General features: G+C 48.3%; 1 protein-coding gene across 1 annotated transcript; it reads left to right on the top strand.

Annotated features, from left to right (window-relative positions):
* Nucleotides 1–581: 581 nt before the first annotated feature.
* Nucleotides 582–21743, top strand: hecw2a (HECT, C2 and WW domain containing E3 ubiquitin protein ligase 2a). The gene is made up of 30 exons (XM_029848411.1): nt 582–1069; nt 5573–6161; nt 7582–7689; nt 7768–7862; nt 8268–8334; nt 8504–8673; nt 8758–8897; nt 8981–9081; nt 9334–10145; nt 11330–11624; nt 11707–11799; nt 11957–12107; nt 12318–12424; nt 12500–12624; nt 12766–12951; nt 13068–13202; nt 13513–13615; nt 13695–13791; nt 14114–14197; nt 14495–14577; nt 14789–14909; nt 15341–15454; nt 15755–15907; nt 16231–16329; nt 16697–16826; nt 16907–17053; nt 17211–17325; nt 18217–18302; nt 18450–18562; nt 18858–21743. The coding sequence occupies exons 2-30, from the start codon at nt 5780–5782 to the stop codon at nt 18967–18969; spliced, it is 4524 nt and encodes a 1507-aa protein (XP_029704271.1). The 5' UTR covers nt 582–1069; nt 5573–5779; the 3' UTR covers nt 18970–21743.
* The last annotated feature ends 340 nt before the right edge of the window (nt 21744–22083 follow it).

Genomic DNA, 22083 nt, shown 5'->3' with positions numbered 1-22083 from the left:
TGATATTTAGTAAATTTAAAAATGTGTTTTAGGATTAAAAGACAAATGTACTAACTGCTCCACCATTGCTGCACTTCTCCGCTTTGACCACTGGAGGTCGCGGTTTCCCCGGTCGGAGCTGCGGCAGCCGCCGCCGCGTCGACGCTGGAGGTGATTTCTCTATTTCCGCCTTACATCCTTACTGCCTTCAGAAATGGGAGATAAAATGGGCAAATCTGAATATTTCTTGTATAATTTGTAAATAACACAACAATAGTTATGAATGTGCTGCATTATACACCGTTGCTTGACTTTAAATATTGCACCACGTAATATTGTCTCCCGGGCAGAATAGATTTCCCCCTCTTTTGAACAGAGTTGTGTCATTCGTGTGTAACAAAAAAATTGTGTAAGGGAAACTCGTTGAATTGGAGATCAGAAGTCTTGTAAATGTGCAGCAGTCTTTCTACAGGTTGCGTTTGTCTCTGTCTCAGACTCACTCTTGATTCTTCTCACATTAATATGCAGCGGTGTGCGTGCGTGTGTGTGCGTGTGTGTGTGTGTAATGGAAAACTGAACAAATCCCTCCTCACTGAAATCTCCTCACTTGTCATGACAGAACATTACGCCACCCTCCGCCAGGCTTCGCGTCTTTCTCTTTTTTCAAGCTGACACTCCGATTTTGAGCATCTGCCGGGACTGGTGGGAGGACTCGGGCACAGACTGCAGCGCACTGCGATGCAGATGATGCCCGTGTGAGCTGCACGCCTGAAGCAGCAGAGTGCGCGGAGGCTGCCTTCCCTCCTGGACCTACTGCGCACCTCTGGACGCTCGCTGTGGACGCGGTACCGAGGCGTCTCTGCAGCGATCCGGGCTCGATGCATGATCGTGAGCCCAAATCTGCCCTGACTCGGGATCTGGGCGGCAGGAGAGGGGAGGGGACGCGGCACCCCGCCCGTCGCTCCTCATTTGGACTGCAGGGATAACGACCTGAACCGTGAGATCCCCGCGCAGAAATCACCGAGCAGGTGTCTGCGGTACCACCGCCGTCGTCCTCCGCGTCCTCACCCCTGCACGTCTGCGCCAAAAGGTAAGCTCGGCGCCCCGCTGGGGCTCTTCGGGGACTGTTTGGCTGGTGGTGCCTCGCAACTGTGATGCTGATCATTTTGATGATGTGCAGCCTGTCATTAAACAGCCGCAGCGCCTTCTCGTGCGCTTCGCGTGCTGGTTTTTGCCTCCGCACTGAGGAGTCGGAAGGATGGAAAAAACCTGATCGGAGGCATTTTGTGGCTCCGTTTCGCGGAGGAGACGCATAAGAATAAAATGACGTAGGGAATTCCCACAGTAATCCAATAGTGGGCGACGACACCTGCACATTCCGCCAGTGCGGTCCCCCTGTGGCCTGCTCAGTCATGTGCGCAGAGCGGCCGTGCGCGGCCTCGGCGGCGCGCACATCGACTCGGAATGATTAAAGTTGGAGACACGTTGTTATGTAACGCGATGTTTGCTGACGTGGAAGCGCCATAAGCGGGGGGTTACCTGCCCGCCTGCCCGCCGCACCGCGGCGCTCAGATGAAGGACGCGTTCACGCCAACAGCGCGTTCACGTTTCTGTGCTTTCTTTCCTATTCTTTTTTTTTTGGAAACGACAGAGAAAACATGCTGGGAGGAGTTGGTCCTGGGAGGAACGCGCATTCCCTCTCCTGGGAATGAAGAAGACTGCGGGATGGCAGCATATCTACTACATTAATGCTGCTTTAAGCGCGTCCCCTAAAGAAATTCTTTGCCAAAAGTCCATTTTAGTCTGTTGGGGAAGAGAAACCAGCACGTGAGTGTGTTGGTCCCACCCCAAATGTAATTCTCCATATCGCTACAGCAATTATGCCACTAGATTATGAACTTTCCTTTCCTATTTTACCTGAACGCATCCTCTTGACTCGGGAGGAGACAGACTCCCACCAAAGCTCCGTTAATATGTCTTCAATTATAGTAAATTTCATCCTCCAGATATTTGCTATTGTCTTAAACTTGATGTATGACAGATCCGGGCTGGATGATTTCCAGCCGATCCTTCCTCAGACCCATCGTGATGCCGCCCTCAGACCTCAGGGGGGCTCCGCTTCGGATGGGTGGGTTTTCCTGGTCTTCTGGGGGGGGGGGGCAGTAAGGTCAGACGACTGCTCGACCTGCGTCAGCCAGCCGGTGCGAAGCGTGCTGGCACTTCCTGTCTTTACCAGCAGAATCTCCGCCTGCATCTTATCCAGACACCATCTTAATCTTCCCCCCGTCAGGCTCGTTCAGCAGAATGTTGGGGTGCCGCCTGAAGCTTTCAACACCTACAAGTGGGGCTGTCTGACCTGAATAAAGCAGGTGCAACCATTCCCATTATCACTGCTGGTTCCACTCCTGACTGGGAACCAGTGTGACCAAGAGCACAAGTGGAAGTGAGCCATCACTCAGCTCATCATGTTGGAACGTTCAGGCTTTAAAGTTGATGTCAACAAACAAGCTCAATACCTCATCGCTGCTGATGAATCATTCAGGATTAACCCACCAAACCTGCGACCTCCGTTTCTTCCCTTTTACTGATTTTATAATATTTGATTATTCTTAACTGCACATTAGAATCGTCCATTCGGATTATTGCTGAGTCAAGTACATTTCTATCGGCTGCCCTCTTAGTCTCTGTGATGTCCAGCAGATCCAGTTTGAAGAGCAGAATCAGGAGAATCCGTCCAGAGACTCTAAACTCGTCCCGCACAACCATCAGCGTTCACTTTTATGGCGTTAATTAACCCAAACACAGCCCACTTTTGTGTTGAAGGAGCCGTTGGCCTCCTGAACTGGGAGAGGACAACAGCAGTCTGTCTTCTGCAGCCATGTTCGCCTCACTGAGGCCTGTCATCGGGAAATACCTCCCACCGTGACTCATCCCAGACGCATACAGCCACTTTACAGAGAATTACCCCAAGTGGGGGCTGCCTCTGGGCCGTGGGGGGTTCCACAGCCCACCTGACTGGCTCAGGAGGCGTCACTGAACTGTCACCAGGTAGAACCTTCATTCTTCACCTGAGTGTGTGTCAAGTGTGACGTCATTTCTGTCTAAGAGCCAACCAAGTGCGTTTTCATTTGTTCTCACCACGCTGTGTGTGTGTGTGTGTGTGTGTGTGCGTGTGTGTGTGTGTGTGTGTGTGTGTGTGCGTGTGTGTGTGTGTGTGTGTGTGTGTGTGTGGGCCCAAGGTGCCCGTTCTGTCAAGCTGTAAAGTGCAGTGTTCACCTCCACAGGGGTGCAAAAGAGTGCCTCTGCCGACACACACACACACACACACACACACCCACACACACACAGTGTGATGGAGGAGAGGGAGATGAGGAGGAATCCCTGTACTGACATCACAGCACCTCCATCAGAGTATCCTGAGCCGGTCAACACAGGTGCAAAAGTGCATGACTGAAGTTTGAAAATGACTGGTTCTTTGGAACCACTTGTCCCGGGACGTCTTTAACGTGGTGTTTTGTGTTGGACCTCGTCTCAGCAGGTGTCGCCTCAGCAACGCTCCCGTCTCCAGTCAGACATCCCAGTAATTCTCTCTTCCATGCAGAGATATACGGCGATATCCGCCTTCCCTTTTTAAACACTCCAGCACATTCCCCTGCAGATGCTGCAGTGCACAACGTGCACACTCTGGTGTCTCACTGGCGAGACGTCCTCACCCTCAACACCTTGTTTACGTTTGCCAGGTCCTGTGAATTAATCATTAATCCCAGCAGCGGAATCGGATTAAACTGCATCTTGATCCCATTTCTGTGCCGTGTGGCGACTCCACTGTGCTGGGGGGTGTCTACGCCACTTCAGGGGCATGGTTGTCCCTCACGTCGGGGGGGGGGGGGACACTTGGACTGCACAACGACTTGCATAACAAGTCACCGTTTGTATTTTGGTTCCTTCTTCTTCATGTTTACGGGAAAAGCTCCTCCCTGCTGGTGCCCATGACTGTGCACGAGGCCTCGGAGCGCATGTGATTGGGATTAACGTATTCTGTGATGAAGGTTTTATTCTGTCATAAATCCGCGTGTGTGTGTGTGTGTGTGTGTGTGTCCAGGCTTTCCCCCATGTCAGATGCAGCAGATCCTATTTCCATATCAAGCGATCTGCATCCATCAGCTCAGCGGCCGGTTGTTTCTGCTCAGTCAGTCCTAAATCCAAAGAGAATTGATTGCGGAGCTCAGCAGCCGTAGATTCACAATATTAGACAATATCTGTCATGCAGGTTCCCGCAGAGAAATCACTTTTGAAATTATTGCCAGTTTTTGCACCGGGGCAACTCTTACCTGATCTCCCTTTCTGGTATTCCAAGAATAAACTGGAATGCTGGAAATGGGCGCTGTCACTGGCTCGAGACGGTGCCCGCAACTTGTTTCTTTACCCTCTGGGAGGCTTTTTTTTTTGGGCCAGACTTAATTTTGTACTTAATGTCACTTTGATAGATGGTGCAGTTACTTTGGGTGCAGTGGAGGAGAGCAAATGAACAAAGTAAAAGAGGAGAATATGACAATGTTCCCAGAGGGAGGCGTGCGGAGACGGAGGGACAGGCGGACAGATGTACAGATGCAGGTTAGGTAATCAAGTCTTTGACCACACAGCAGATTCAGCAGCAACAGTGGCTTTAATGGAGGCCGTAGAAAAGACTCTGCTCACTACTGCTCACCAGCCGTTGCCTCAGAGTCCAACACAGACTCTTCGGTATCAAGTGGCCCGTTGACGTCCATCTCAGGTCAACTCAGGTCTGGAAATGTGACTGTAGCTGTCAGATGATTTTAACCCAGCCTCTGTGTATGGAAACGAAAAGCTGGGACCAGAAATGTCTGCCTTTGACAGATGCGATTGGAGTTGGCTAATTTACAATCGCTGCACTCTGGTTCGGTTACCAGGGCAACCCATACACTCCTGCTTCACGGCAGTTCTCTGAAAATGGCAACTGGAGCGTCCTTTGGTAAAGCTAAGCTATTTTCAACCCACCTCCCACATTTCAAAATTGTGCTGTGCTAAACTGGGAGGTTACTGGTGTTAGATTCTCCCAGTCGAGGGGTGGTTCTAGTTATGGTTCAGGTAAAACCTTCTCCTCTGCCTGGGGAGGGGGGGTGTGGTCCTCCCCCAAAGCTTTACATGTTTGTTGGTTAATAAAGAGCACACAGTCTGGGCCTTCAGAGGTAGAATCACTGAGCAGCTCCGCTTTTATGTGCTGTATTAAAATGCCAAAGATCTGAAGTGCTGGCTCAGACTGCAGCTCCTGCACCAGGCAGATATAAACACACTTCTCTGCTTCTTGGTCCTTCAACAAAGAAAAACCAAAAAACAGCTGCCTTTGGCTAGTGTCAAGTCACATGTCGTCCTTTCCTCTAAAGACAAAATGGCTGTGGTGGAGACTCTGACAGCAGTCTGCAGAGAGTTCTGGAACAGGCCTTGGCTGATTGAGGAGGGTCCTGGGAGGCAGACATGGCTTCCTGGCTCCATTTTCTGTTTTCACTAGTCTGACAGAAACTACAGAAACCCGATCAATTTCATTTTCCCTCTCTTCTTTCCCCACCTTCAGGCTTATGTTCAGCTGGATAAAACAACAGTTGGATATTGGCGCGTCAAGAACTACTTCCAAGAAGAAAGTAGTTGTTAGTCTTCAAACACAAGGATATAAATGAAGCCGGCAGGGTTGAAACCATAAATCTCATCATCTTTTCCATAAGAATCCAGAAGAGGATTCTGCTCCTCAGCTGATCGTTGTGGGCTCGACCAACTGTTCAGCATGCGTCCTTCCCTCGCCACAGCGGTGCTGCCGCCCAGGACCCGTTCCCACAATCCCCCCAACCTTTCAGTGGGAAGTCGCGAACACCTGTCAGCGCCACGGAGACGCAGCCCCAACCTCCGGCACACCCTCAGCCCGGACAACCTGCGAACCCTGGCGGAGAGGGGCGGCGCCGCCGCTGTTGACACGGTCTCTGTTGTCAGCGGTCCCATTGGACTGACACGGGCCAACAGCGACACAGACCTGGTGACCTCCCAGAGCCGGTCCTCGCTGACGGCGTCCACTCTGGAGTACACGCTGAACCGTGGCCAGAACCTCGTCATATCATGGGACATCAAGGAGGAGGTGGACGCCACCGACTGGATCGGGCTGTACCACATTGGTGAGACACCGATAGAGGTTTTGCTTTGTCCAGATCTTGAGTTTTTACAGGTATGACAGGTAATCAAGGGTCTTTTCCAAACCCTCGAATGCCATTTTTCCCCCAACGCTGTGTAATGAGGTGTTGTGGAAACCCACCCAAGTAGCTTTGACCCTCTACCTGTCCTGAAGGCCTATTAGCTGAGCCAGGTGTCTCATTATCCAAAGCTGAAAATAGCTCTGTGGAGTCAATACGGCAACGGGAGCTTTTACGCAGGACTGGAGGCTGACTCAACATGCAAGGGCTCTGCCGCGGTGTACAGTGACTAACACGCTATCACTAAGCGTGTGTGCACCCCGGTTGTGCACGGTGGTCTTCATTAATGTGTGACAATCCTGCTTAGAGACAGGAATTTGACAGGGGGGGATTCAGTGACCTGTGGGCTGCAGGAGGGTATCAGGCTCGATCTGCCAGGTAGATCTGCACATCCTGGTGAAAGGTAATACAGCAGCAGTGAGAGTTTCCCAGGACCTCAGAGGATCAGAACCCAGACCCTCTGGTAGCTCTGGGGACATGGTGTCCTTGCGCAAAATACATTTATAAACATTAACAGGTTGGACAAAGTCGACCTGAATCTTAAATACAACTTTGCTCTTTTGTGAACAATTGTACACTTTTGTTATACAATTATACACAACTAAATTCAATACGTTTGAATCATTTTTATTGGATGCTTTCTAAATGTAAATTATCATATTTAACTGAGTTGTCCAATGGGGAGCACCTAGATGATGACAGAGATGGTAGTTATCCAAATACTGGACCTTGGGGAACGCCAAACTAAAGAACTGAATTGTGAAAAATAAGGGTTTTCACAGATCTCCTCTAGTAGAAAGTTTGCTGTAACTTTACAACAAAATTCAGTTCAAAGGGGGTTTCAGGTTGCTTCTTATTGATTTGTCACGTCTCTGATGACCTTCAGGCCTCAAGCTGTCTGGATTAGTTGACAAAATTGTCCCGTGTTGATGAGAATGCAGCACAGGTGAAAGACAGAGCGTAAAGTGCTGGTGCCAGACGGGGCGTCAGGTCAAAGCACATCGATCACGAGACTTCATTACCTCCTCCAGAGTCTCGTTCTTCTGAGGGGATGCTGTTTTTGTTTTTTACTAGGAAGACGTTTGATGACAAGAACCTGGACTCTTGTTTGAATAGTCACTGATTTCTGAGGTAGTTCTGTGTAATGTGATACATTTGAGGTCTGCATTTTATCACACTGAGATATAAAAAAGGAAGATCTGACTGTAAAATAGGGTACAACACCACATTATCCATGAAGGCCTCAGATATGAGGGGGAGGGGAATTAAAATGAGTCTCAACTCAAAAAGTGTTGATGTGAGCTGAATCCACATTAACTGACTTGGAAGTTCTGCCCTGGGTCAGATGAAACCAGCCCATCCAACGTGTGGGAATGTAAGAACCGAGGGGTGAATGGCACACAGAAGGGTCAGATCGTGTGGAGACTGGAGCCCGGGCCCTACTTTATGGAGCGTAAGTTACTCAATCGGGATAATATAATAACTAATATTTGTGATCTGGTCCTCTGATGATCCGCTGCTTCCTTTGTAGCTGAGACCAGGATCTGTTTCAAGTATTATCATGGACTGAGCGGAGCCCTGAGAGCCACGACCCCCTGCATCACCGTGAAGAACCCTGCAATCCTGGTCAGCACCAAATGTTGGCATATACCTGTAGATATATAGAAATATGCATTTATATATATGCGCACAAACAAGAAAGGGATCGTCAGCAGACAAATAATTTACTTTTCGGTTCTATTGACGGAGACATGAAATGACAAATGCTGCCAGGCTCTCTGCTTATTATTCCCTTAAAAATACATTAAGATATTAGAGATGTAAGGGAAAGTATTTTAATAGAATAAACCAGCTTTTTGCTTGGCTAAAGGAGTCTAAAGACTGGAAATATGGGGAAATTTAGCCTTATGCAATGTTTTAAACTGTGCAATTTTTCATAATTGGCCAAAACTGAACTATGGTTTCTTAGATTTATATTATTAGACACATATATTCATAATATGAGGCCCATTTATGTTTAAACCTGCTCAGGTGGAAGGTTTGGCCGAGCAGGTGGGGGTGGAACATCCACGGAAACTGATCAGCTTCACTCTGACAGGTGAGATGAGCCGTTGACAGCATTTTACCTTCGACTTGCTCGAGATTGTGATTTTCGTGCTCATGTGATGTAAAGAAATATGACAGAAGCAATTTTGGAGAAAATGATCCTGTCCTTGGATTAAACCCTCTAATCCCCAAAGCTCACTGTCCATGCGTTTCATTTGCAGATCTGCGAGCTATCGGCCTGAAGAAGGGCATGTTTTTTAATCCAGACCCCTACCTGAAGATGTCCATCCACCCAGGGAAGAGGAGCATCTTCCCCGTCTTTAGCCACCACGGACAGGAGCGGCGGTCGGCCATCATTGCTAACACCATTAACCCCACCTGGCACGGAGAGGTGACCTTTAAGGGCTGTATATCACATTAAATAGGCTGCATTATTCCCCCGAGTGTGTTTATGTGTGGCTTTGCCTCTCTGCAGAAATACACATTTGTTGCCCTAATGACAGACATCCTCTACATCGAGGTGAAGGACAAGTTTGCCAAAAGTCGACCCATCATCAAACGGTTCCTTGGTCAGCTCGCCATCCCTGTGCAGCGCCTTATCGAAAAAATTCCTGGGTAAGACGGACAAGGCAGAAATCCCTTCCGTCATGCTGTCACCGCCATCGTGCACAACTCGCTATTGTCGTGTAATGTTTCAGAGTTCAGCCCGTGAGCTTCTCCCTCTGCCGGCGCCTGCCGACCGAACACGTGAGCGGCCAGCTGCAGTTCAAAGTGGAGCTCACCTCGACCGGGCCTGACGGTAAATCTGCCCCAAGAATCACCTGCTATCATGGGCAGTTGGTAAAAACGATGCTGCCAGCTCTTGTTCATAACTTGATTCAAGTGACCTTCAGAAAATTCGAGAATTCCATCACTCATTTGGAATAAAAACTCAAATGAAGCGGCACAAAGCCGCCTCTGTCCTGGTGAATAGTCTCCACTGTTGCCGTGGTGTTTCTCTTCCAATGTTGCTCTCAGCGACGTAATTTTGCCCCCTCTCTGTCTGTTGTAGGGGCTTCTCCTGATTCTATCATCGGCTTGTCGTCTTTGAATGGAGCTCCAGGGACTCCATCCGACGATGAAGACCTGCCACATCATCTCCCCGGCATGGTCTCCGGGGCCGCCTCTCCTACTGGTTCGCATGGCTCCCATAGCTTGTGGGACAGTGGTGTCATGGCCTTGCCAGAAAAAGATCTCCCTCTTGTTGCATCTGAAAGTGCATCACATCACCAATTGCTTCAGAGGTCATTGGCTGACAGCCTGGATGCCATCGAGGCCCCCAAAGGCCCCGGTGAAAGGCCCCTGGGAGCCGCCTCCCCTAAATTGCGTTCGAGCTTCCCCACACACACAAGACTCAGCGCCATGCTGCACATCGATTCAGACGAGGATGAGGACAGGTCTGGTGCCAATGACATCACCCCGCTGCCGCTGTCCCCGCTGCTGATGAACGGCGAACCTGCAGATGGCGGCGCCGCCGATGAAGAGGAGCTCTTTGCTGAGATCCAGCCGGAGCCTGAGCAGCTGGAACCTGAGGGGGAGGAAGAGGAGGGCGCAGGTGGCACAACAGAAGAGCTGGTCCTGGAGCTGGGGGCAGGACTGGACCTGGAGGATGTTCTGGAGCCGGACGTCTTCTCGGAGGCGGAAGAGACTCCGTTTGTTGATGCTGCGCTGCAGAGAACGTTTCCAGAGAGCGATGTGCACGAGGAAGGACGGCGGCCCAGCGAAGACCCCTCCTCGGAGATCGACTCCTGCTCCATGGCAACAGCCCCCCAGACGGTCTTCTCAACATCAGAGAGTTGTCCCGTCACACTGACGACTGCTGTGGTGAGTCCACCATCGCCAACGTTCACCACGATTAAACTGTTTGTTCCCCCAGAGATGAGTAGGTCCCAAAAATTGGGTTATGCAATATCTGGGGGGGGGGGGGGGGGGGGGGGGGGGGGGGGGGGGTGGGGGGGGTTAATGTGGAGTCACATAATTAGAAATTTAGTTTTCCTTGTAAAGTTTGTGTTTAGATCATTTTTCAGGTTAATAGTTTTTATCTCCTGTGTTCAAAAAGAAAACTTTTTCAGCACAAACTAGCAGAAAAGGCTTATTTAACGTAAATTCACCCCTAAAATGCAGCACTCCTGGAGACCTTGAGGCCCAAAGGGCGTCAACCACTATTGCTAATTAGAGATATGATAATTCACTTAATAACCTTAATGAACTGATCTTTGATGAAGAGTTTGTGCCATTTTGAAGGTCAATGCAGTCAGAATAAGTAATAATTACACTCATTTGGTGTTTTTATACCTCCATGTCAGGAGAAATGGAAAATGGTTCTTCCTCTAAATCCACCTCTCTCAGCACTGGCATTAATGCTACTTTTATCATCTTGTTCGTGTTTTGCTTCTTTCCATAAATCTCTAAATGTTAGGCGCAGTCCGCCGGGCTGTGGATGGGAGCCGTCACAGCCGGCGCAGCGTCCAGCCGAGCCTTTACTGGGTCAATGCCCCAGCTGATTCATGTGACACTGCACCATAATGTGGTCACTGCAGTGCCATCATTCACTCCCGTCCTGGGCGGCTATTTTCATATTCAGCAGTCAGTCCGTCTGAGATGGTAGATGAATGAAACACTGAACCTCAGCTGTGATATTAATAGCAGGTGGCTATTTTTTGCCTCTTAGCTGCGACACCAACGCACTAAGGAATTCAATTAAATGTTCCCAGCTATACTGAAACGGCCACCGAGCCAGTGAAGCAGCGTGTTTCGACCCCCTTTTCAGTCAAGACTTTTTTATTGGCATATATTCGCTCTGCCAGGTGTTTGTTACCCTAAATCTAATTAATACCAAGATGCAAATCAATCAATATGAGGTTCGTCGAATGTTGATCAAAATGATTCTGGTCATCCAGGATCCTGGAACATCAACAGCTGACTGATGTAAATGTGGGCAAGTCAAATCTTTGCTCTGGTGTATCAGCATGCTACCTGAGCAGCGGTGTTGCGGGATGTTTTTGTAGGAAGCTGAGGAGGAAGCCGAGACGGCCATTGATCCAGGGGGAGATGCTGTTTCTGGAAGCCCACCGCTCGGTGGAGCGGCGGGTAGCGAAGGTGGGCAGGTTGAGATCACTGAGGCTGAAGAAGAAACTCCAGCAGCTGGAGAGCAAGTGGAGGTGGAAGAGGGCGTCACGAGGAGGCCGAGCCTGCAGGCGGCCGGAGGCGCCGCCAAAGAACAGGAGGAGGAGGTAAAATTACGGGAGGAGGGAGGTTCTGCAGATTCAGAGCAAGGGACCACAGAGACGGATGGAGAAGAAGGTATTTTAAACAAGTCAGAACATTGTGAACTCCCTCAAATGTGGCCTAAATATGTTTCCTGTCACCGAACCGGAACCCTCAGGTGCTCAGGTGAATGGCCACCCTGTGCAGTCACTTCCCTCAGTGCGCCACGACATCCACCGATACCAGCGGGTGGACGAGCCTCTTCCGCCTAGTGAGTGTGTGTGTGTGTGTGTGTGTGTGTGTGTGTGTGTGTGTGTGTGTGTGTGTGTGTGTGTGTGATTAGTTGTCAATATCATTGCTGATTCTTTGTTTTTGAGATGGTGCGACATTGAACACCTTCCCTGCTTCACTTCCTGTCCATGTTTCAGACTGGGAGGCTCGGATCGACAGCCACGGGAGGATCTTCTTTGTAGACCACGTGAACAGAACCACCACCTGGCAACGCCCAACCGGACCTCCTGCCCCACAGGGCCTGACCCGCTCCAACTCCATTCAGCAGATGGAGCAGCTGAACCGCAGGTTCGTTCTCTCGCTGTCCTTTAGAAGAATGGAGAACGAACAAAATGACTCAGACGTCCGTCATGACTTCCTTTAATGGAAGATTTGCCTGAAGGGTTGGTTGGAAGTTACATCATCTCAAAATAATACAAAATGTAGAAAAAACGGAGGCAGGAATTGGCAACAGCTATTAATAAAGAACTAGAACGTGACCTTTTCTGTGGATGACAGGTACCAGAGCATCAGGAGAACCATCACCAACAGTGATCGGACAGAGGAACCTGCGGTAGACCAGCTTCCAGAACCAGAGAGTGAACTGCTGCCTCAGTCCATTTCAGGTGAGCCGCTTCCGTTCAGTATTAAAGCCTCTTTCGGCTCGTGAACTCAGCGCACGTGTTGTTATTATCTCGCAGAATTTCGCAGGGACAGCGCCGTCGCTCACTCCAGCAGCCGTTCCCGCCTCTCGCTGCTGCTGCAGTCACCCAGTGCCAAGTTCCTGTGCAGCCCTGACTTTTTCACTGTGCTGCATTCAAACCCTGTTAGTCCAACGCTGGTGACCCTACACACACACACACACACACACACATACACACACACACACACACACACCATGTCGCTACAGAACGTTTAGCCAAACCCGACTGGTGGGAGGCCTCACCTCACTGCTGTCTCCATCCAGAGTGCCTATCGCATGTTTACGAGCAACACCTGCCTGAAGCACATGGTCAGTAAGGTGCGTCGGGACGCTCACTACTTCGAGCGCTATCAGCACAACCGTGACCTGGTCACCTTCCTCAACATGTTCTCCAATAAGCAGCTAGAGCTCCCCCGGGGCTGGGAGATGAAACACGACCACACTGGGAAGGTGAGTTGTGTGTCTTGTTGCCTTCTCGTTGTCTTTTAAAGGCTGGACATCACTCAGGTGTCCAACAGGCTGTCTGTCTCTCCCATGACTCTGGGTTTTTCCGTCTCTCCTCCCAGCCTTTCTTTGTGGATCACAATTGTCGTTCCACGACCTTCATCGACCCGCGGCTGCCCCTACAGAGTTCCCGTTCCACCGGCCTGCTGGCCCATCGCCAACACCTGAGCCGCCAACGCAGCCACAGCGCTGGGGAGGTGAGACACAACACGAGCCGCCCAGGCACCACTTGTCCCTTGGAGCCAGCGTAAGCTTGGAATAGAATCCACAATTTTTATGAGGGCGCAAAATCAACGATGACCTCGTGGCTGAAGCAACAGAAGCGGTGAAGGAGGGTCAGAAGCATCTGCAGCTGCTGAGATATAAGATATTTTATCATTTTATTATTATTTAACTCTTTTTCTTGTCTCGGGATTAGAGGTTGTATTTAAATAGAAGCTGTGCAGCAGGTGGGTTGCTCTCAGAACTAGGATGCGACCTGAGCTTTAGTGCTTCCTTTGGTCTCAGGTGGTGGACGATTCTCGCCAAGGTAACCCTCTCGTCATGCCCCGCCCCTCCAGCACCTTCAGCGGCTCCAGTCGAAGTCAGCACCAGGACTCGGTGCCCGTCGGTAAGTCTGGCAGGACGCACGAGCCGGAACGCTGGCAGATCTGAGTTCTTGTCAAATGCATTCTCCTGACTTCACCCAGCCTATAACGACAAGATAGTGGCGTTTCTACGGCAACCCAACATCTTGGAGATCCTGCAGGAAAGGCAGCCCGAGCTCGCCAGGAATCACTCGCTCAAGTATGTGTCAGGGTTGTTCTTTTGTTTTTCACTGTTCCTCATCTCTCCTCTCTGCCACTGTCTGCCTTCCTCCCTAACCTCCATCATCACCACCATCATCATCACCACCATCATCATCATCACCACCATCATCATCATCACCACCATCATCATCACCACCATCATCATCATCACCACCATCATCATCAGTCACCCTGAACACACAGTTAACCTTTAATCCTGATGAATCGTGGCAGTTTGCCTCCTGACGTGTGTGTGTGTGTGTGTGTGTGTGTGTGTGTGTGTGTGTGTGCGTGTGCGTGTGTGTGTGTGTGTGTGTCAGGGAAAAGGTGCAGTTCATTCGCAGTGAGGGAGTTAACGGGCTGGCTCGCCTCTCCAGTGATGCTGACCTCGTCATGCTGCTGAGGTGATTTCTGCCTTTCCTCCTCTGAATGATAAAACACTTTGGAAGTGTGTAAAATACGATGATTTTAGCTGAAACGTCACCATTAGCTCACAGATATGTGACGATCCTATAGAATATGAGCGTAAACTCCAAACCAGAAAGAAAAAGGTACTTTAGAGTAGCTCCCACATCAAATCTATGACTTGTAATAAAGAGGAAATGCACATTATTCTGCTAGAATGGGTTTAACTGTTTGTTAGCGCTGGTGTGAGTGTTGTTTCCGTGACATATGTGTGTCTGTCTTGCTCTCATCTCCAGCTTATTTGAGGAGGAGGTGATGTCATACGTTCCTCCATTACTCCATCCAAATTATTGCCTCTCCTCTCCTCAGAGCTCTCCTGGTAAGTCACGGCTGGTTTTGGGGGACGAAGGCACAACGTTTATTGTTGAGACACGTTTTCCTGTTCTTTATTAAATTCCTGCCACTGCTATTGAATTTCCGGCCTCGTGTCCTGAGGTCATTTTCTCACCAAACAACAGAGGCTTTTTCATTATTCCCTTCACGCGGCTTCCTTTTTTAACGCCACGTGTTTTTTCTCTCCCGTCTGGCAGGCACGCAGAGAGCCAACGCCCGCGCTCCGGCTCCATACAAGCGGGATTTTGAGGCCAAGTTGAGGAACTTCTATCGAAAACTGGAGACCAAAGGTTACGGACAAGGCCCAGGAAAAGTCAAGTATGTTTCAGCGTGATTTATTCACCAACGGTCCGAACGGTCCTTTGTTAGCATGAGCACACACTGAAGGTTATTCGCTGCTCACTAGAGCCAGAAATGTGGATTAATACACAACAAAAAAAATCCAAAATTCCAAATACGCATACGGTACTTTTACCTTCAACACCAGTTGTTGTCAAAGTACTGTGATGCCACTGATCCAGTTCTAAGTACGCAAGTACGCAGTTTATAGGTCAGATGTGACGTGTGGACTTGGGACAACAAGGTGTCCCACAATGCATTTCACCTCGGCCAGTGACGGCAGCAGAAATGGCAGAAAGTATGAACATCTCATTACATTAGGTGTGTGTGTGTGTGTGTGTGTGTGTGTGTGTGTGCGTGTGTGTGTGTGTGTGTGTGTGTGTGTGTGTGTGTGTGTGTGTGTGTGTCAGGCTCATCATACGCAGGGATCACCTCCTGGAAGACGCCTTTAATCAGATCATGTGTTACTCCCGGAAAGACCTGCAGAGGAGTAAACTTTACGTGAGCTTCATGGGCGAAGACGGGTGAGGCCACACAACAGACTTTTAATCAAGAGGAAACTTTTCACACTTCTAATCCATCAGAACGAGTAATTTTGTCCAACTCTTGGGAAGGAAGGAGAAACTGACATGACCCTTTAGTAATGTATTTAAATCAAACACACGCGGATGTTAACAAGACAAATGATCTCATGTATTGGAACAGATCTCCCATTAAACATCAAGCATTGCTAATATATTGATGTATCACCATGGTTTGTTTAGCTTTAATGCTAGTAGAGGTGGCGGCAGAACAATATGCAGACGTCAGTGTGTTGTCTGCAGGCTGGACTACAGTGGACCCTCCAGAGAGTTTTTCTTCCTGGTGTCCAGAGAGTTGTTCAACCCGTACTACGGCCTGTTTGAATACTCAGCCAACGACACGTACACCGTCCAGATCAGCCCCATGTCTGCCTTTGTGGACAACCACCATGAATGGTGAGGACGGATCTGACGCTCCCACTGTGAAGGCTCGTCGCGCCTCGCTCGGCTTCTTTCCCAAAATAGTTGATTTATCAGGCTGTGTGGAAACATGCATCAGCAGTTTGAGTCGCGCAGCCAGTTTAGCTTTTTCTTGGATATCTTTGGTTTATAGTAGCTGTTTTGGCAAAGTCAGCCCTTAAAAATGTTTATATTTTTATTGAATCTATTTCCTGTTAATCAGATATAAAGGGGGGGGGGGGGGGGGGGGTCCTGGAGTCTACCCCAATGTCTGGACCACTGTGATGATAAGGTATATTTTCTTGTCTGTATTGTGTCAGGTTCCGGTTCAGTGGCCGTATCCTGGGCCTGGCTCTGGTCCATCAGTACCTGCTGGATGCTTTCTTTACCAGACCTTTCTACAAGGGGCTCCTTCGCATGTGAGTTCCACTGGAAACACTGCAGACACACAAATATCTTTCTATCAGAAAGTGTTCTCTTTCTATAAATTAATCCAAAAGTATTTCCATCATTCCTCCAACTAGGGGGGGTCCTTTAAATAAATGGGCTTATTTATTAAGTTTGTAAAAAAAAACTAAAAATCAATGCGATCAGTCCAGCCTACACCGAACCCACCAGTGTTCCCACATGCTATTTTCTATTTTCTTCCATCTTGTTTTTGTTATTAAAAGCTGATTTATTCATTTTTTATTGATGACAGTTGAGCTTTAATTGACTATGTTCAGTCTACGGTGCCTCGTGAGGGAGGCAGCACATCAATAGCTTGTTGACCCCTGTGTCCTGCAGCCCGTGTGACCTGAGCGACCTGGAGTTCCTGGATGAGGAGTTCCATCAGAGCCTCCAGTGGATGAAGGACAACGACATCGAGGACATGCTGGACCTGACCTTCACTGTCAACGAGGAGGTCTTTGGGCAGGTCCGCTTGGTTCCTGATCTGATTTCTTTTGATGAGCCTGCTTTGAAGAACTTTGTCAGTTCCATGTGTGACGGTTCCAGATTACAGAGAGAGAGCTGAAGCCAGGAGGAGCCGGTATCCCCGTGTCCGAGAAGAACAAGAAGGAGTACATCGAGAGAATGGTCAAATGGCGAATTGAGAGAGGAGTGGCCCAGCAGACGGAGAGCCTGGTCCGAGGCTTCTATGAGGTATAAACGAGGCTCTGGACGCCTGACGTAATGGTAACAACCATGATTCTGGTGTTTTATTAGATTGTGTTCCGGGTTTGGGCCCAGTTCAGAGGTGGCGCAGTGCTGGAAAAGCTCTCTGGCTCAGTGGGATAACCAGCCTGTCTGTGTCTGCTAGGTGGTGGATGTGCGACTGGTGTCCGTGTTCGATGCCAGGGAGCTGGAGCTGGTGATCGCCGGCACGGCAGAGATCGACCTGGCGGACTGGCGAAACAACACCGAGTACAGAGGAGGTACGGGGGGCTGGGGGAGGGCGGCGGAGCGGAGACAGGAACTCAAACAAGACGCCGGCTTATTTTCAGCCCGTCACATTTAACCACAAGCCGCCACGTTTAGCGTCTGTTCCTGAGCAGACGGGGACGTGTTCCTCAGGATATGTGGGGATTAAAATCAGCGTTTGCCGGGATGTAGGCAGACGTCTCATGTGAGGGGTGTAGACGTGGGCCAGAGTAGCAGGCACATGCACCCAAAGGCAACAGCAGGGGATCGTCACGGCTACCGGAGGAGGGTCAGAGCGGTGCCTGGAACAGTTACTCCAGCCTGCAACCTGCTAATTAAAATCTGACGTAATTTTAAAGACAGACGGTGAGGGAGGGATTGATTTCTTTCCAATGAATTTATTGATCTATTCCTTTTAAAGCCTAATCCTCCAAACCTTTGCCTTCCACGCAAACAGAATGTGACAAATGCACGTACTGTTGATTCCAAAAATGTCTGTCTGGAGAGCAGTAATCGACTAAATCAGTCGTGCAAGTGGGTCACTCAGTCAGTTATTTGAGATTTCATGCTTTGTGAAAAGAGCTCAAATCTTTGGGATCCGCCGCTCTTGTTTGTGTCCGAACTGATTAGAAGGAATCACTTTAAAAGGCTTTTAAGTGGAGCCGCCAGCGGCAGAGACGAGAGGCTGAAGCTGACATTTGGTCGTGACTCAGTGAAGCTCTTTTAATAGAAGAATCGACCGAGGTGGATCTCCCAGCGTTAAACATTGGACGGCAGAGCTCACTCACAGAATAAGTAAATGACTAGAGGAAAGTGGACAGCTGTGAGGAACAAAGCCCGGTTTGTTATCTGACTGACTCCAGCATCCTCATCATCATCATTATCGTCGTCTGCCGTCCTCTCAGGTTACCATGACAACCACATAGTGATTCGCTGGTTCTGGGCAGCTGTGGAGAGATTCAACAATGAGCAGAGGCTGAGGCTGCTGCAGGTAAGAGCACGTGTTGGACCACATGCGCGCCTGGTGCCCCCGTGTGGAGGTCTTGGGTACTGCCGCGGTGGGTTCCCCAGACTCGCCTGATTAATTGCAGAGTTTAGCATCATGTTCGCCCTCTGATGTTCTTCTGTCTCTGTCCAGTTCGTGACGGGAACCTCTAGTATTCCGTATGAGGGATTTGCCTCCCTACGAGGCAGTAATGGACCTCGCAGATTCTGTGTGGAGAAATGGGGGAAAATCACATCTCTACCCAGGTGAGAAGTTCAAATGTCTTAAGTTACTGTAAAAAATATGAACAGGTCCATTAAGGGATCGTTGCTTTGTTTCATCAACCAAAAATAAAACAGTTAGCTCCAGTAACGCACCAATAAACACAAACTACCAGAATTATTTTAACCCTAATGTGGGATAAAGTTTATATATTTTAGTCCAAAACTATGTATTTGCTTACTGACCAAAGCTCCCCTTTTAAGAATGGTGGTAGAAATGAAAGATCTGCTGTACATGGGTTTTTCTTCATGAATAAATGTCCTGGCTGCATCTCTGTAGGGCTCACACTTGCTTTAACCGTCTGGACCTCCCGCCATATCCTTCCTTCTCCATGCTCTACGAGAAGCTGGTGACCGCCGTCGAGGAAACCAGCACGTTTGGGCTGGAGTAACTTTCTGTCAGCTCGCATCCAGCTGAGGAAGCGTCTGGAAGTTCATCGTTCTCACTGAGGAGAGACAAATCAGACTCACACCCTCAAAAGGCAACTAACCCCCCCTCTCCAGAGGAGGGCTCGGCCTCATCACTCTGCCTTTCTCTCACATATCTAAGAAGCAATTAGCTTGATTTCTAAAAGAAAGGCAGAGAACTGGAGAATTGTTTGAAAAGCTGTACAGTTTAATTCTTGTTTTCATGGTAACCGGTTGTCCACTGAGCCACATGTCTGCTTTAGTTAATGGCCTTGTTTATTTCTAGCGCCTCCTCCTCAGACAGCTGCTCAACATCCTCCACTCCCCCCTTCCTCCCACTCTGGACCTCAAAACTGTGTCCTTTTTGCACTGGGGCTGCAAAAATATGAACTATAACACACACATACATGCTCACAAATCGTCTTTACACATCACACACACCAAAAAAACAACACATTTTGTTTCTACTGTCATGCAAATTTTCCCAGATATTTATTTTTAAATCAGCGTGGCGCAATGTGATGTTTAGAGACTTCAACGGTGTTTTTAACTGAACATTTCCACAACATCTGAGACATATGATGTACAGCCACCCCAGTCTGACATGCAAACGTGTGTGTTCTAAGTAACAATGTTAGCTTTGAAGCTATGGTGCACTTTCCTGCAGTGCTGCGCATGCAATCACTACACAGGTACAGATGCATGACAGAGATGCAGGATTTCTGCTTTTGAAACTACTTCTCACACTGACCACGAGTAACGGGAGCATTTAGTCACCTAGACGGCCAGAGGAGCTACGGTGTCTTCCCACCCGGAGAAAGTGATGAATGTACCACACAAGAGACTGAATGTATGAACTTGAAGCAACTCTGATGCTTCTAAAAACAGAGAGATCACAGCAGAATGTGCACAGTTTAAAGGGAAAGGTAGCTTCTGAAGTAATGGCACCTGCGGGTGGAGCCGTAGCGGGGGGGGTCGTTTCAGTGCCTCTTGGGTTTTTGTCCGACCGCAAACAGAAGCTTCATAAGTCAAGTTATTCAAATTTCACTCACAAATTTAAGAGATGATAAGATTTGAATTTAAGTAACAGACACAAGAGGGCAGAGACCCTGGCCAAGAGAATGCTGATGGATGCGATTAAGGAATGAACAGAGGAAAACACCTGATAAAGATGGACGACACATCCGAACCTCCTCCAGCTGTGCAAACGCGTCCCAGATGTGAGTTCCTCCACCGGGGCAGCGGAATAATGTCAGCACGTTAGCGTGAATATAGATGACCTCCTAACCCAGTTAGATGGGGATTACTCACATGTTAATCATCTTTGTCCAAATGAAAGTCAAAAACAGATTTCCCATTTAACGGATGCAAAAGATCAAAGATCTTGTCTAAAGCAGATTTGCTTGACACCAAAACAAACTCTCTGTGACAGACCTGTGGATTAAAAAAAATAACCCAGCTAAAATATGACAAAAACGGAGGGGGGTTGTACTTTAGCCCCCCAGCAGAGGGCAGTCGAGGCATTTTGGGGGAAGCTTTTGGGTCGTCCATCTTTACATACGCTCGGATGTCTTAAAGGTTTAAGGCTTGTATTTTCTTCTCCTAGTCATGTACACCATGGCCCTGAAGGTTTCAGTATTGCACGCAGGCACACACAAACACACACGCACACACATTTTCTATGGGGTGCATGCAAGATTACATCTACTGTACAAAGTCCAGTTGGAGTTAGACCACAGGGGCTGGAATAGTGTAAGAGAACCCCACATGTGATGCCAAATGTGGAGGCAGCTTTCAGATCCCAGCCCCTCTCTCCTCCTCCCAGTCCAATAATGCATGCAGGATCTCTCCAGTGAGCTCTATGAGCAGACCCCTAGATGGCGTTGTGTAATAGCCCAATATTGCATGCTGAAATAGTGCAACATTGTCCTTGCTAGCTTTTTGCATGAGGATATGACTATCCATTGAGAAAATGGGGTGCGGGAGTTGGTTTAGTTGTGTCACTTGGGGCAGAAAGCCTTATTCTCACCTGACACTGTCCTGTCTGTGAAAGTTATGCTCATGGGAACGTTAGAGGACAATGGTTGAGTGCAGTGGCTTGTTTCTGTGAGGGTGATGCTGAGTGTTTTGGCAGAATGATTCAAACGCGCATGTCTGTCTCCCTGAGGAAGCCCATTTCTGTCAGTGTGATGAAAAACATGCTGAATTGTCATAGACTGCTCACTTGTACACTCACTGGGAATATAGCAAAGGTTTTTAGTAAAATAAGAAATAATCATTCTTAAAATGTTGACCTATTTTCATAATTCTATCTAAATATTTCATAAATCAAACTAATTTGCCTTATCCCTTATCATTATTTGGCAAATTAAATATTTGTAGTTTAAAATAGTTTTTCATTCTTCCAAAACAAATGCACTTCCGACCCAAATAAAAATCATTTTGACTTATTACAGGGATGCCAATAACTCATTTATAAACTAACGTAACGTGATAAATTTCATAGTTTAATAATGAACTTTTGAAAATGGTTTTCACAGTATTGACAAAAATGAGCTTCCATATTCTTAGTAATAGGCTGATGGTTTATGGTTCATTGCTTATGAGCAGTTGGTGAGTCAATAGGGCTGTTTTGATTTTGTAAAACATGAGAGAACATGTACATGTATCATGTGTATGGTCCTGTTTGTCTCTTTGTATATAAATTGTAAATGTACGTCCATCCTGATGTGCGTATAAATATATATTTTGCACCAGATGTACCAAAGGTTTGGGGCTTGCGCACTTGACCATTAGCTCTGCTCTTTTTCTCTCCGTTACAGTCTTACAAACATGTCCTCTGCAGAGCATTGGTGGCATGGCTCGAGCAACTTCACGGTAGTTTGCACTTTCGTCTGCTGATTGAGTGATTAACTGATTGCTTATTTATTCAAAATTAAGAGCGTTGCACCTCACTTCTGACAGAATCCTCCGTCTCCTCTTTCCAAAATTCCACTCTATGCAAAGCTCCTGTATGTGTTTCCATTTTACCACCATGATTGTAATAAAAAGAAACAACTGGCAAATTTAGATTAATGACAAATGACCTTTACTAATTT

This window comes from Takifugu rubripes, chromosome 1 (genome assembly GCF_901000725.2).
Source record: "Takifugu rubripes chromosome 1, fTakRub1.2, whole genome shotgun sequence".
Lineage (NCBI taxonomy): Eukaryota > Metazoa > Chordata > Actinopteri > Tetraodontiformes > Tetraodontidae > Takifugu > Takifugu rubripes.
Note: the sequence above shows the minus strand (reverse complement) of the source record. Positions and strands in the feature narration are given on the sequence as shown.

Coding starts and splice junctions, on each gene's coding strand:
- hecw2a (XM_029848411.1), top strand. CDS start 5,780: ATGCGTCCTTCCCTCGCCACAGCGGTGCTGCCGCCCAGGACCCGTTCC. Junction 11,800..11,956: donor GGACGAGCCTCTTCCGCCTA/GTGAGTGTGTGT, acceptor TCCATGTTTCAG/ACTGGGAGGCTCGGATCGAC. Junction 17,326..18,216: donor CAACACCGAGTACAGAGGAG/GTACGGGGGGCT, acceptor CCGTCCTCTCAG/GTTACCATGACAACCACATA.